Source organism: Varanus komodoensis, unplaced genomic scaffold, assembly GCF_004798865.1.
Source record: "Varanus komodoensis strain SLA01 unplaced genomic scaffold, ASM479886v1 scaffold12, whole genome shotgun sequence".
Classification (NCBI taxonomy): Eukaryota; Metazoa; Chordata; class Lepidosauria; order Squamata; family Varanidae; genus Varanus; species Varanus komodoensis.
This window is the reverse complement of record NW_025335349.1, coordinates 22,506,588-22,519,377: the sequence shown is the minus strand read 5'-3', so window position 1 is coordinate 22,519,377 and position 12,790 is coordinate 22,506,588. Positions and strand designations below refer to the sequence as shown.

General features: G+C 42.9%; 1 protein-coding gene across 5 annotated transcripts in view; it reads right to left on the bottom strand.

Annotated features, from left to right (window-relative positions):
• Positions 1 to 1,661: 1,661 nt before the first annotated feature.
• COL14A1 (collagen type XIV alpha 1 chain) overlaps positions 1,662 to 12,790 on the bottom strand; it is a 139,542-nt gene continuing 128,413 nt past the window's right edge. For 4 of the 5 annotated variants that reach the window (XM_044421842.1, XM_044421841.1, XM_044421843.1 and 1 more), the window contains 3 exons: positions 8,163 to 8,240; positions 6,670 to 6,825; positions 1,662 to 4,365 (listed from right to left, as the gene is read on the bottom strand). In XM_044421842.1, the coding sequence (XP_044277777.1) occupies positions 4,328 to 4,365; positions 6,670 to 6,825; positions 8,163 to 8,240 (272 nt within the window). In that variant the 3' untranslated portion in view covers positions 1,662 to 4,327. The remainder of the gene's footprint in view (positions 4,366 to 6,669; positions 6,826 to 8,162; positions 8,241 to 12,790) is intronic. The other variant, XM_044421845.1, reaches the window with a different exon arrangement.

The following is a 12,790-nucleotide window of genomic DNA, read 5'->3' as shown; positions in this document are numbered from 1 at the left end:
TCATAAGAATGTGCATTTATCATGGCATGAAATGTATTCAGAATCAATTATTCTATACCATTCCAACTTTTTTTATTTTAATGTGTGTTTTCAGTGAGAAAAATAATTGGAGTCTTTCACTTGCTCCACAGTTCCAACATATTCTGACCTAATTATAGGGGAATGAGATGGCTCTAAGCGATAACAGTGCTGGAATAAATATGCAGACCATAAGTACATTTGGCCATCTCACTGGAGAACAGCTTACAGCCATCTTCAAGCAAGTTGCAAAGGAATAATTTTCACTTTCAGGGGAGATGATTTGTTATGGTGACACAACATTCATGTGTGAAGCATCTATACCATTTAAGCTTGCATTCAGATACATTTTCAAGTTGAAAGTAAGGGCTGGGTGGAAAGAGGTGGCAGTTTCTAAACAGAAAGAGCTGCAACGAAGCAAATGCTGGTGGAAATGAAAACCACTTGATCAGCCCTTGCACATTACGCTTGTGCAAATGGTTGTATGACCATAATGCACAACTGGTCACACAACCAGTTGTGCAAGCATAATGTGCCAATCATTGCTCTGATGTAACTTCAGTTGATTTCTCCCATTATGCATAGTTCAGAACCTAGTTTCTGCGAGTGCAAAGAGTTCCCAACTACATTTGTACATAATCAGCAACTGCTTCTGAAAGGGTGGCACTCCACTAGCAGGATTTGAGATGTCAGAATGCCATCAAAGGATACTAACTAATCTCAAATCAGGGCCATGCCACAGGTACACAATGGCTGTATTCACATCACACAGCAAGCAATCTTGCGTGGTTCTCATGCTTGGCATTTTTTTGCCATGATCTACTAAACAGACAATCAAATGGATGCTACATTATCTTGGTTGCCATCAAATACACCCAGACCTTCCACTGTTGGCACATATCCCATCAGCCACTGCAGCTGAAATTCAGTCCCAAGGTATACTGCTCCTTACCTATGTCACCTATCTTTTCCCAGTTGGTCCACACATGGAGGCTGGATAGCTGCAGTGGCTCCTACAGATTGTGCTTTTTCCAGGAGATTCTGTGGTAGTTGATTGGGGAAGCTATGAACCTGGGTTCAGACAGCACAAGCCATGGTGGTGTGGAGAAACCATAGAAGAAACCACCGTTTCTCATCATGGTTTCTAAAGACCAAATTTACCATAGTCAAATGCCAAACACCATGGCTTTGGAAACACAACAGACCAACAATGGCAAGAAACCACTGTGGGTTCTCATGTTGTCTGCGGGTTCTCCTTACAGAGCAAACTCACATGTGAAATGGGAGAAAGCAAAATGAGCAAGGTGTGTTGACAAGGAATAGGAGGGTCTTCTGGGTGAACCTCAGTATTGTAAAGAGACTTTATATAAAAGAGGGTGTCAAGTGGTATCTGAAAGGCAAAGTCATTTGGAGGTAATCTCATAGCCTCGGGTTATGTGAAATGGCTGAATGTCTATATACCGGGCCAGCAAAGGATACTTGCACAGAGAGTAAGAGGACACTTCCTCCAGCTTAAATAAAAGCTCACAACTAAACACACAGGGACTATTAGATCATGCTGAGTTTCTACAGATCCAAGGGAAGTCCAATCCCCAGATTATAGTGAACTTGTGGCCTATTAAAAATCAATACAATAGTAGAAATAATTTATAAAAGTGTGCATGTTTATTTGTATACAAAACAGAGTAGTAAATAGACCCACAATAAATTACTGGCATGTTTCTAGAAGGTATTTAATAGGAATACCGTGGAAAGATAATCCCACTTCATAGAATTCTTCAGAAGGGATTTTTTAAAAAGTTCAACCAACACAATTGATTTTAGTAGAGCTACTTTGCAAGGAACTCACAATCAAAATTTAAGCAGATAAATTCAGAAAGGAAGTTATTACTAAAGTATCTCTCCTTGACTTAATTCAAATATATCAGCTGATAATGCACAGCTTTGAAATGGGCATGAAAGCATGCTCATAAAATAACTATTAAGATCTACAAAAATGTCCCTTGGAGTTTTTACTATAATGCTAGTAATTTCTGGCATGCAACATATTTAGCTTCTTTTTCCTGTTTTGCCAAAGTGGTCATGTACAATATATTTTTCCCTTTAACATGTAAGCCTGTAAACAATTTCCATGACATTTAGGCAATTGGACAGAAGCCGAAAAAAATAATGTATATAATGCACAGACAGAGAGAAGAAAAAAGTTCATTGCAAGGTTTTCTTAATCACCCGCTTCCGTATTGGAGAGCTGATGCTTCTTTTCGAGATTCTACTTGTAAAATGGCTTATTCTGGGAGATCTCAGCTCATCAGCCTCCATTTCTTCACGTACAGGTGTGAACTCTGGTTGAGCAAGATGGGGCTCTGGGTAGGAAGACTGAGGATGCGGATAGGACCCATGGACTAGGTAGGGTTCTTGCTCATCATCATAAAGATCCTCAGGGTCATAGAGCTGGTAGGAGTTATGTGGCAATGGCACGACAGGAATATCTTGATCAGTTGGGTCTCCATATCCACCTTAACCCACCAAGAGTCACACAGTTAATGCAAGAGCAAAGCAGCATTAAAGCAATCGCTAGGAGCTGAGTCATTGATAAAGCTCTTGAGATACCTTCCACTTACAAAGCCTTGTAGAATTAAACAAGCATCACTGAATAGGGGAAGATTTATTATTGCTATTGTTCAGTTTTAGAGCTCAGTTAGTTGGAAACCATCACCAGCTTATTGTATTAAGTGTGCTCATTGCTTAGATTAGAATTGTCCATTACGTGGAGTGCTTAGGAAATTCTTGAGAAGTTCAAAATCAATAGACACCATCTGGCCAAGAAAAAAATATTTTTTACTACTCATTTACTGCAGTGAAAGAAAGTCAAAGCAATTGGACCTGATACAAAGAAAGGTAGTTGTCCCCCAGTCCCACTGACCACCATCTTCCATTGTTTGAGTAAGCATTAAGCACATGTAACTTGGAATCTTCTGAGCTGTGCCCTGTGTCATCGCTTATCTGGGGCAGAACAAAGTTTTACATAGCCTTTTTAAGTTCAGTTTCAAAGCCTTAAAATTTAGCAGGTCGAGGATATAAGCCAGGGGTCCTCAAACTTTTTAAACAGGGGGGCAGTTGAAAGATGGCGGTGAGCACGGGCGTGGGCCGGTGAGGCAGCAGAATGCATGCACGGCAGCTTGCTTGCTCAGAGATCTCTCAGTGAGTCCAAAACCATCTCTGCGTGAGCTAACTGCCGTGGAGAGGTGGGCGGAGGCAGGTGTGGGCATGGGGAGTCCAAAACCTCTGAATCAGGCCAGGTAAATGGGCATGGCGGGCTGGATTCGGCCCGCAGGCCATGGTTTGAGGACCCATGATATAAGCAATCCATTCATTTGCAAATTTAGAAATATGTATTTCTGTCTTTGCAAAACTGACGGATTATCCAGAAGCACAACCTGAAAGGCTGAGCCTTGATCCAGTCACAAGAGTCTGTAGCTTGGTCACATGCAAACAATGCCCCCTGCTGAAGAAGTGCATCTCAATTTGCATACCAAAACACAGCCCTTTCTTTGGGGCTTGGGTGAATACCCACAGTGCAAGCCCAGAGATGCCCTCTATACCTGCTGCATTGATAGACGTCTTCTGCATGGGGATTTTCTTGGCTCAGAGTATTGAGCTTAATAATACTGTCACATACACTGGCGGCAAGCACAATTCTCCAAGTTGCAATCCCTGTTTGGCCAAAATCTAAATCCTGATTTAGCCAAAAATTTAGCCCAGCAGGAGAGGGAGCAGCTGCTTTTCAAGGTTGCAAATGTACAAACCCTCTTTGGAAGGGGGGAAGCAGGAAGGGAGGGAAAGAAGATGGGACTGAGGATGCGAACGGGGTGCAGAATGCTGATGCAGTATTATTGGAGAAACCCAGGAAACCAAGATTGGACGATTGGAGTATCCTGGAGGGGAGTGTGGCTGGTTGGCCGGCACACTGAGCAGAAGCAGTGGCTACAACTCCTTGTTAGAGGTCCCACATGTTTACTTAGTTCTGTCTCAAATAAGACAAGGTGCTATTGATTTCTGAAACTCCTCAAGGACTTTTGGTCAGTTCCTTTCTTGATTTCCACCTGACCAGCGATTGCATGGGTCTGGCAATGTGCTTAGTGTCAAGTGTTTTAATTCTGGCAAAAAGCGCAAGAAAAAACAGCAGGCTTCCTTCCTTAGCAGTAATAATTGGTGTTGCTGGTGAAAAAGCACCAAGACAGTTCAGTAGCCATTTCTGACCTTCATCCAAATGAAAGAAAAACCAAACTCTACCAGAAACCCGTTTCTTTCACCTTCCATATTGGTAGCCATTGTAAGGGAATGAGCCTTTGAAATCAAAAAGATTTGGGGAAGAGAGGGAAAGAGGGAAGGGAGCAGATGAACAACAACAACAAAACACAAGGTCAGTAAAACAAAGGCCAGTTTAATGACACATTAATCTTGCGTGTTACATTTGAAGTCACCAAACCTTAGTCTGAACTACTATTTCTACTAACTGCAAGACTAAGGTTTTGTTTCATGCTTCACCCAAACCAACAGATTAAAGATTCACATGCAGTATATGTATATATTTACATGTTTGTGCAACTTCCTTTCATAGTCTTTCTATTCTAAAACAGTGTTTTTCAAGCTCCCTGCTTTCATTACTGTTTATCAACAAGAGGTTGCTGAGAATTCTTCAGCACAGCATAGAATTTACTCAGAGCCTGTCTTTTGCAGTACATTGCTATGGAAATTTGGTAGATGTAGGCAAACTGCCCTTCAAGGAATCTCCTTCATCTTTTACTGATCTCATTGGCTAGGATGGCAGATACTGTATATAGATGCTTATGGCACAGTAGCACTACACATTCTTGCTTCGAATTCAAGGGTCTCACTAGAAGAACCTCTAACAATATTGTCAAAGAACCCAGTCTGAAAACCACTGTTCTAGGGGACCAGGTGCGGGTGGGCAGGCACATAATTAAGGTACGATCTTTCCATGCAATAAGGATTATTATTTGAAGGACTGAAAGCCATTAATGAATTGCTGCAATATGCATTGCCATTTCAGATGGTTACAGGAGATGCCGTTAGTGACATTCATTTCCTCATGCTGTTTAAATACTCATGAATAAAGATGCTGGGCAAGTGGGTATCTTCCTCCTCACCCAAGGCAAGCATCCAGTTATGTTAACGTTTGGGTATGGAAATCACACAGATAAAGACAGTAAGGCAAGACAGAATGGGTTATTTAGACAACGTGACAAAGTCACAACACATACGAGAGACAGAAAACAACACACTGTTACGCAGCCCCTGTTACATACTACACTTAGCAGCTGTGAGCTACTTGACACCGGGACCTGGATTCAAATCCTGCCATTCTCCCCAGACTGATTCGCTGCCTGTCTCTGTGACTGCCTGTGTCTTATACATTGGTACAGCTCAGTGTCCTGACTTTCAAACCAGAAAGAGGAGGCATATACTTCAAGCAGGGAGAGGTGAAGACTTATAATTCATGTTACCAGAACCAATTTGCTAATATTGCTTTCACAAAGAACCCATCATCAGCCTAAAGGCCGCTTGTTATATCAGGTTGTACTGCATTGGTATGGTGAGCAAACACATCTTTTGACTCTCCTACATAGATCAAATCTTTCTGATTTGGTGGAATAGTAACCTATGGCATGTCAGAGGGAATTTGGGTAGAATAGCAATAGGAGTTTCTGTGCTCCTTTGTCCAGAAATGATGGAGGTGGCATTTCTGAGACCATGGAAACATGAACATTAGAACATCTATAATGCCTGCCATTGTGATATAATTGCTAAGGCGCAAGGTTTTCACTGAATGACATAAGCCTTGTTTGTGGAAAGCATTGTTGCTGAGCACAAGTAGTTCCCCCTTTCTTCCTCATGAGAAAGCTGCCAGTATCATGAAGCCCTGGAACCCACCAACCGTTGGATCACTGTCATTAAACCAACGTTCCATCCAGGTAATCCAGGTGATTATTAGTAGGCCTGCACTGTGGACCTGTTCTGAATGGGTTTCTCTCTCTCCATAAAAAGGTAAATTTGCAGCTTCAGTTTCTTCTCAATGGTCTTTGCTACTCGATGCTCCTGTGTCAGTGATGGCAGAAGGACCTCTTTCTAGCCACAGCTGGTGCACTAGCTGAATACTCTTTTACAAGATCAAGACCTGACCACCATCATTTCTGCCTTGTAACTCTAGAGCTATATTTGGATCAGAACGTTCATCCAAGCATGGATGTGTTCTGGAAGGTGTCCAAATGCACAGGCAGAGAGGGGACAATACAGCTTTGTTTGAGCTCCCTCTGTGATCAAGCAGCCAAACTGACTAGACTTCACGCTACCATGATGTTATCACATTCACCAGACCTCTCTGATTGGTTGGATCTTATCATAATAAGGCCCTTCCAACTAAAACAATAGTTCCAGATCTGTAATAGACTAGGGAAACAATGGGTACCAATCTGTCAAGAATGCACAAAAGAGGAGAAGCCAGACTTTTTTTCATACCCTTCTACTACCACTGGTAGCAACTTTGACCCTGAAAATCAAAGGCTGAAAATTCAATGCAATGCTAGGATTTGATGGTAAGAAAAAAATAACCTGGAGAAGCATACTCACCACCTGTTCCATAACCAGCACAGGAAGAAGGATCGCAGTAACCTGGGGGCCCTGTTGTACCCTGTGCCCCAGGAGCACCACTGTGCCCAGGTGGGCCTCTTGGACCTGGTGGTCCTGCAGAGCCAGGGCTGCCAGTCCGACTCTCACCCGGAGGTCCTATGTAGAACATAGTAGCAATGTAAGAATATCACCTCTACATTGCTGAAGGTCAACACCAGGTTTAACATCCTGTGTAACCTAAAATGAATCCACCCACGCATGTGCTCTGCTGATGCTTCCCCATGTCCCTGTAACCACTAAACAAATAATTCACCAGATGCTGGGATAGAATGAAGACCCGTTCATAAAACGGGTCAGCTGATACAGCTGATTCACACCAAGCAGCAGCGATGCTTGCCACAACAGATTCTGCAAAGTGCAAAGCAGAAATGCACGCCTGCAACGGCGCAAGCCTGGGAGCTCAGCCAGTCACGGTTCGTGTCTGTTCTTCACCCCCATTTGTTGTTCCACGTGTCTCCCCGTCACACCTTAGAATGCTTTAACTGCTGCCAATGCCAGTTCACTAACGAAACTGGTGAACGTCCCACATTCCATTATTTTTTGGGCTGGCTTTGCTCCATATTCTGTTTCAGTTGCCTTAGCAGGAAAATTTGTCCAGTTAATTTCAGAACTGGCACCTCTACAGTTTTGTCACAGTTTTCAGTTCATATCTCTCACACATTACAGGTTTATAACACACACGGGAGTCTTGATTATGACACTGTGAAAAGAGAGACTTTTTAATGCTAACACATCCCTCTTCTTGTGTATCTTTTAAGCATGCTCATGCATATTATCATCATAATTGATACATTGCCTTTACATCAATACCCTGTAATGAGACCAGGAAGGAGGACATGCACTGAATATTGTGGCAATCCAGACACACACAGCAATTGAATCCATTTCAGGAAATTAAAATATGGAAGAGCGGCAGGTAATTTGAACTCCAGAAGCTTGTTTAGCTGGGGAGACTTTGCAAAGAATCCACATCACATGGACAAATACACTTTGGGTACAGTTTTGTGGCTGGCATATGCTGGTTGGCAGGCAAGTTAGAGTCATTTCTGCAACTTCTTAAATCCCCTCCAAAGTCACAGCAGAGACGTCCTCTCCGGAGGGTCCTCAATTTTTCCTCACAGCTGGAACAATTCTTTCTGTCTAGCTGTGCTTTGGAGATGGAAGACCCTCTTCAGAACAGGCTTGGGGGGATTGTGGGGTAGGAGTGAGGCTCTTTAGTCCTACAAGGAATCCAGGGCCTCTTCTTTATGAGCAGGGGCAAAAGACATAGGCAGTCAAAATTTGCCACTGATGCTCAAGTCAAGGACTGCAACGTTCCATGCTTTGAGAGTTACAGGCAACCACAGTGGAGGCCTCGCTTGCTGTTTAAACTGACAATGCTCCAAAGACTGACTGAGATTACTGGAGACATGATGGCATGACCATCTGTTTACCTGCTGATCCTGGAGGCCCTCGGGGGCCTTGTGATCCAACACCTGGGCTTCCTCGCTCTCCCTTCTCTCCTGATAAACCTGGTAACATCAAAGGAGGGAAATAAGAACAGATGGGAAGGAAGACAGATTAATATTTCTTATGAATTTATTTATTTGATTGTTATTCCACTATTTTCTTTTCTTTTTTTTTTTTTAAGTAGCTCACATTATTCTCCTCCTGGTAGGTTGGGCTGAGAAATGTGACTGGCCCAAAGTCACTTAGTTAGATCCATGGCTGAGTGGGGACTAGAACCCAGGTCACCTGAGTCCCAGTCCTATGCTCTTAATCTCTACATCTCACTGGCTCGCTTCATATGCATCTTTTATTATTTAACGGATAGAAGAGGTCAAAGACAACTCACTAGTTGCCTTCACTGCTACAGCCTGAAGTCTTGCTGCGCTTGAGAAGGAAAGGCCAACATGTTACAAGCCAGGGACAGGTGTGGGATATGGGCAGGGCTTGCCCTATAATTAGCTAGGGTGAAGCTGCCCCCACCAGGAAGCTGAAGGTAGGAAAAGGCATCAACGTCTTGGAGGAGAAAGGCTGTAAGCCATGACCTACCTTGCACTTCCTACACCAGGCTCTTGCCCTCAGGTGTAGGGAAAGATGCCACCTCAATCACCAGTGTGGAAGAAAAATTCACCTGCCAGTCCTATTGGTTGCCATACCTATTGGCTATTCAACTGCTAGCCCAATTGTACCCAGAATGGGAGGAGCTGCTATCTTGTTCTTTGCCTCAGGGAGTGAAATGTCTTGGATACATTGGTCATGAACCAGTTTTATTCAGGGGTGGTGACTTCAAGCCTGGGGCCAAATTAAGCCCCTGTGATATTTAAAACTGGCCCTCCCAGGTTTCTGAAATGGTTACATACCCTTTCCTTCAACCACCCACTGTCTGGTGGCTTTCTGGCTTTGGGGCAGTAGTTTTCCCCATTCTAAAAGATTGAAATGTTTTTCCAAAGGGTGGCTGTTGGAACTTACTGTCAGCAAGAGCTTTAAGGTATAATATGCTGGTATGTTTGAATAGGAGTCTGACTTTTGCTTTCCTTTGCCCTACTCAATTTTGGACTCACTGTTTTTGCCACTAAAATATAGCTCCAAAAAGTGTCTTTAAAACCAAATTCAACCCTTGGGCTGAAAGGTTCTGCACCCAAAACTAATTTTAGGGGGATTCAGACATCTAGTGTGTCTTTAATGTCTTGGTGCAATTTTGATAGCTCTCTGTGTGTGGCATGGAGATATTCCAAATCTTTTGACATAAGCACAAAGCACCATATTTGCATGCATTCAAATACATTCAGCCTGTATTTTAGGAAGATTTGGAGTGGCATACAAAAATTACCTTCTTATCCCTACAACAAGCAATTTAGGATGCAATCCTATGGATTTAGACCAAACAACAACAACAACAAACAAACAAAAACAAAAAAACAATCCCGCAACTCCCAGCTATGCCAGCTGGGGCAATGCTGAGAATTGTAGATATTCTCTATCTAATCATCGGTAGGTATGGACCTTTAATCTCCAAAACAATTAATTCATCAATGTTAAACATTTTGTACTGTGAAAAATAATGTGAGCAGGCAGGGATCTCCCTCTCTTCTCTCTCTCTCTCTCTCTCTCTCTCTCTCTCTCTCTCTCTCTCTCTCTGGTGTGTGTGAGCATGTGTGCGTGCGTGAATCAGAGAGAGATCGAGATCAAACTATGTAATACGTCTTTACAGTAAGAACAAATTTTAAATATTAACATTCCAAATAAACATGCAATGTCTATGGAAGAATGAGCCTTTTGTTCCAACACACAATGAATAAAGAAACTCAGTTTTTGAAAGATATAGCACCATTCTCTTTCTTCTACTAATCATTTTGGCTCCAACAGCTAATTTTTATTTTTCCATTCTACAGCAGTTGGAATATCAGTTGTTTTCAATAATTTGATGTAAAGCACTCTAGTAGCTAAAACTATATAGAGAAATAATTCACCAAGTTGTGTAGGCATTGTTTCAGTGTTTTGTTTTATAAAGCAATGGCTCTAAGTCTAATTGCACTGGAGCTACCTGTAAATGGATTCTGGAATAGAAGTCAAGTAACACAAGACTGACCTGTTAAACACAACAACCATGTTCCCCTTCATTCCTACCTGCTGCTATAGCTCTGTGAGCTGCTAACAATACCAGAACATACAACAGTTCTCTTAAATGAATCAACTGGGACAGATATGGAATGTCTTAATATCCATGTTTGCTGCTTGCACTCAACTTTCACTGCATTTTAACTGCACAGTGAAAGACTTTCTTCAAAGTCAGTATGGCTCCTGGCCCTTGTCAAGAAAATTCTAAATGCTGCTGCACAACATGATGCGAATTTTAATGCCGTTATGCAGATTAGCAAAGAGAGTTTATTTAAATACATACTGATTAAATATCTTAAGAGTACTTATATGCTGAAGTAAAGTCCTATTTAGCAACACAGATCTTAGTTCCAGGCTTGCAATCTTACGGCACATGTTGCCGAATTTTAAATATGAGGCACAATCCAATCCCCAACTGATGGGCAGTCGAGAGCACAGAGTGATATAGCAGGTGCTTTTCCCGCCAGAGTTCTCAGGTGTAATCCTTGCCATCATCTCCAGCCAAAAATGGATCAAATGACAGGTGAGGGGAAAGACCACCACCTGTGAGAACCGTTGCTAGTCTGAGTAGATAAAACTGGATTATGCATACTCTGACCAAACACTTCACGAGCAGGGACTGGCAGTGGACTCAATGGCTGTTCATTCCCGGCTCATCACCAGTGTGGCACACCAAGCACTGTTCACAACTGGAGGGCCGTGCACTCCTCCTAGCTCATCAAACTATCGTCCTTCTTTTCCCCAGCATTCCACCCACCAGTTCTTCGTGGTCCAGAGCACAGCATTCTGTCTCCCACTTCTTACTTGCCTGCTCCCACTGTGACTCGCTCAGCCAGTGAAAGGAGGGGGCTCGCCTCTTAGACTTCTAGGACACAGGGACATAACTACAGTGGCCATTTCTGCATCACCCAAAAAGGACGCACATGGGCAAAAGTCAAAAGAAGCAGATTTACGTAAATGTGCAAGTTCTTTGTTTAGAAATATTTATTATGGCAGTCCCTCAGGCAGCTGCTGCACTTCCAGTTGTTCCATGGTGCCTGTGAGGACAACCATGAGTATAACAGGAACTAACACATCCAAAAGCAACCTCAGAAATAAGCAGAAATGCTCATGTGATGAACTGGTACTTCTGACAGAGACCCCCAGAGTCCCCTGAGCATCTAGTCACCTGGCACCACACTGTGAAACCCGAAGAGGTTCGTCTTGCCTTATCTTGCCTCTTGGTCCTCCAAAGCAGCAACAAACCCTTAAAACCATTTTCTGGAATAGAGTGATTGTTTCAAACTACTTTGAGAGTTAAGCTACCATTGTTTAGAAGGGGGGACCAGCCCCTAAGCAATTCTCTAATCCAATTTGCTGACTAGACTGCCAATATCAGAAATGGGGGCTATTGCATTATTGAACAGACCAACCATCAGTCTCTGCAAACTGATGGTAGGTCTGCCTTTTGGCTTGCTTTTACCGAGAGAAACCCATATAAAGATACCTCGGCGCCTCTAGAGCTTTTCTAGATGCCATCTACCTGGAAACTAGGTGCTTGCTCCCTCCCTCTCAGACCATCCTCTCCCTTTTTTGTCCTGGGTCTGGACTGAAACAAGAGGGTCTTGGCAAAAGGGCTCAGGAATTCCCTTAGCAGCTGCACAACCTAAGATGTGTTAGGAGGTTCATCCCAGGGCCATCTTAACGCCTGGGCCTGATGGGCACTTGCCCGTGGGCCCCATACTAATCTGTGTATGTTAACCCTTGGAAAATTGGAAAACTTCCAAAATTAACAGTAGTTGTAGTTGTTGTACGGGCCCCAGTACACTGCTTTGCCCGGGGCCCATAATGCTGTTAAGATGGCCCTGGTTCATCCTGGTTGAAAGCAGCATTTCAGAAATTATTTTCTTGGGAAACCCATAGGCAGAGGGTGGTAGTCCTGTAGAAGAAAAAACTAACCTCCTGCCTGGTTTTGGAACAGCTCGAGACCTCCATTCTGCATGCTGTCCTGACCTGCCCCATTCCACAAATGCATGTTTGTGTACAATTGCTTCTTGAACTGATAGCCTTTCATGATGGTGATGCTGCATCATCCAGTCTGCATTAACTACTGCTGTTTAATTTAATATGCATAGATTCATATTTAGGAATAAAGTCTGTCCTTTATTTGAAACAGAAATGCAACACATCTTGCCCTTCTGTGGAAGGACATGGCCCATAAGCCAATTAGTCTGCCATCTAGGTGCAAACTACTGAAAGGCAAATGGTTTTCTTCCTTGTTTACATATTAATGCATTTATAAGTAAACCATTCAGTGGGTATCATTAGGATATGCAATCAATACAAAAAAATCACATTATAATTCTCTGTCCAATATATCCAAACAGGAATGGTAGATCAGAACCAGCCTATAGTCAGTGAGACCCAAAATCTTGGCCTGAGCCAGGTCTTTATGCATTACCAAAGGCCACACCTCCTG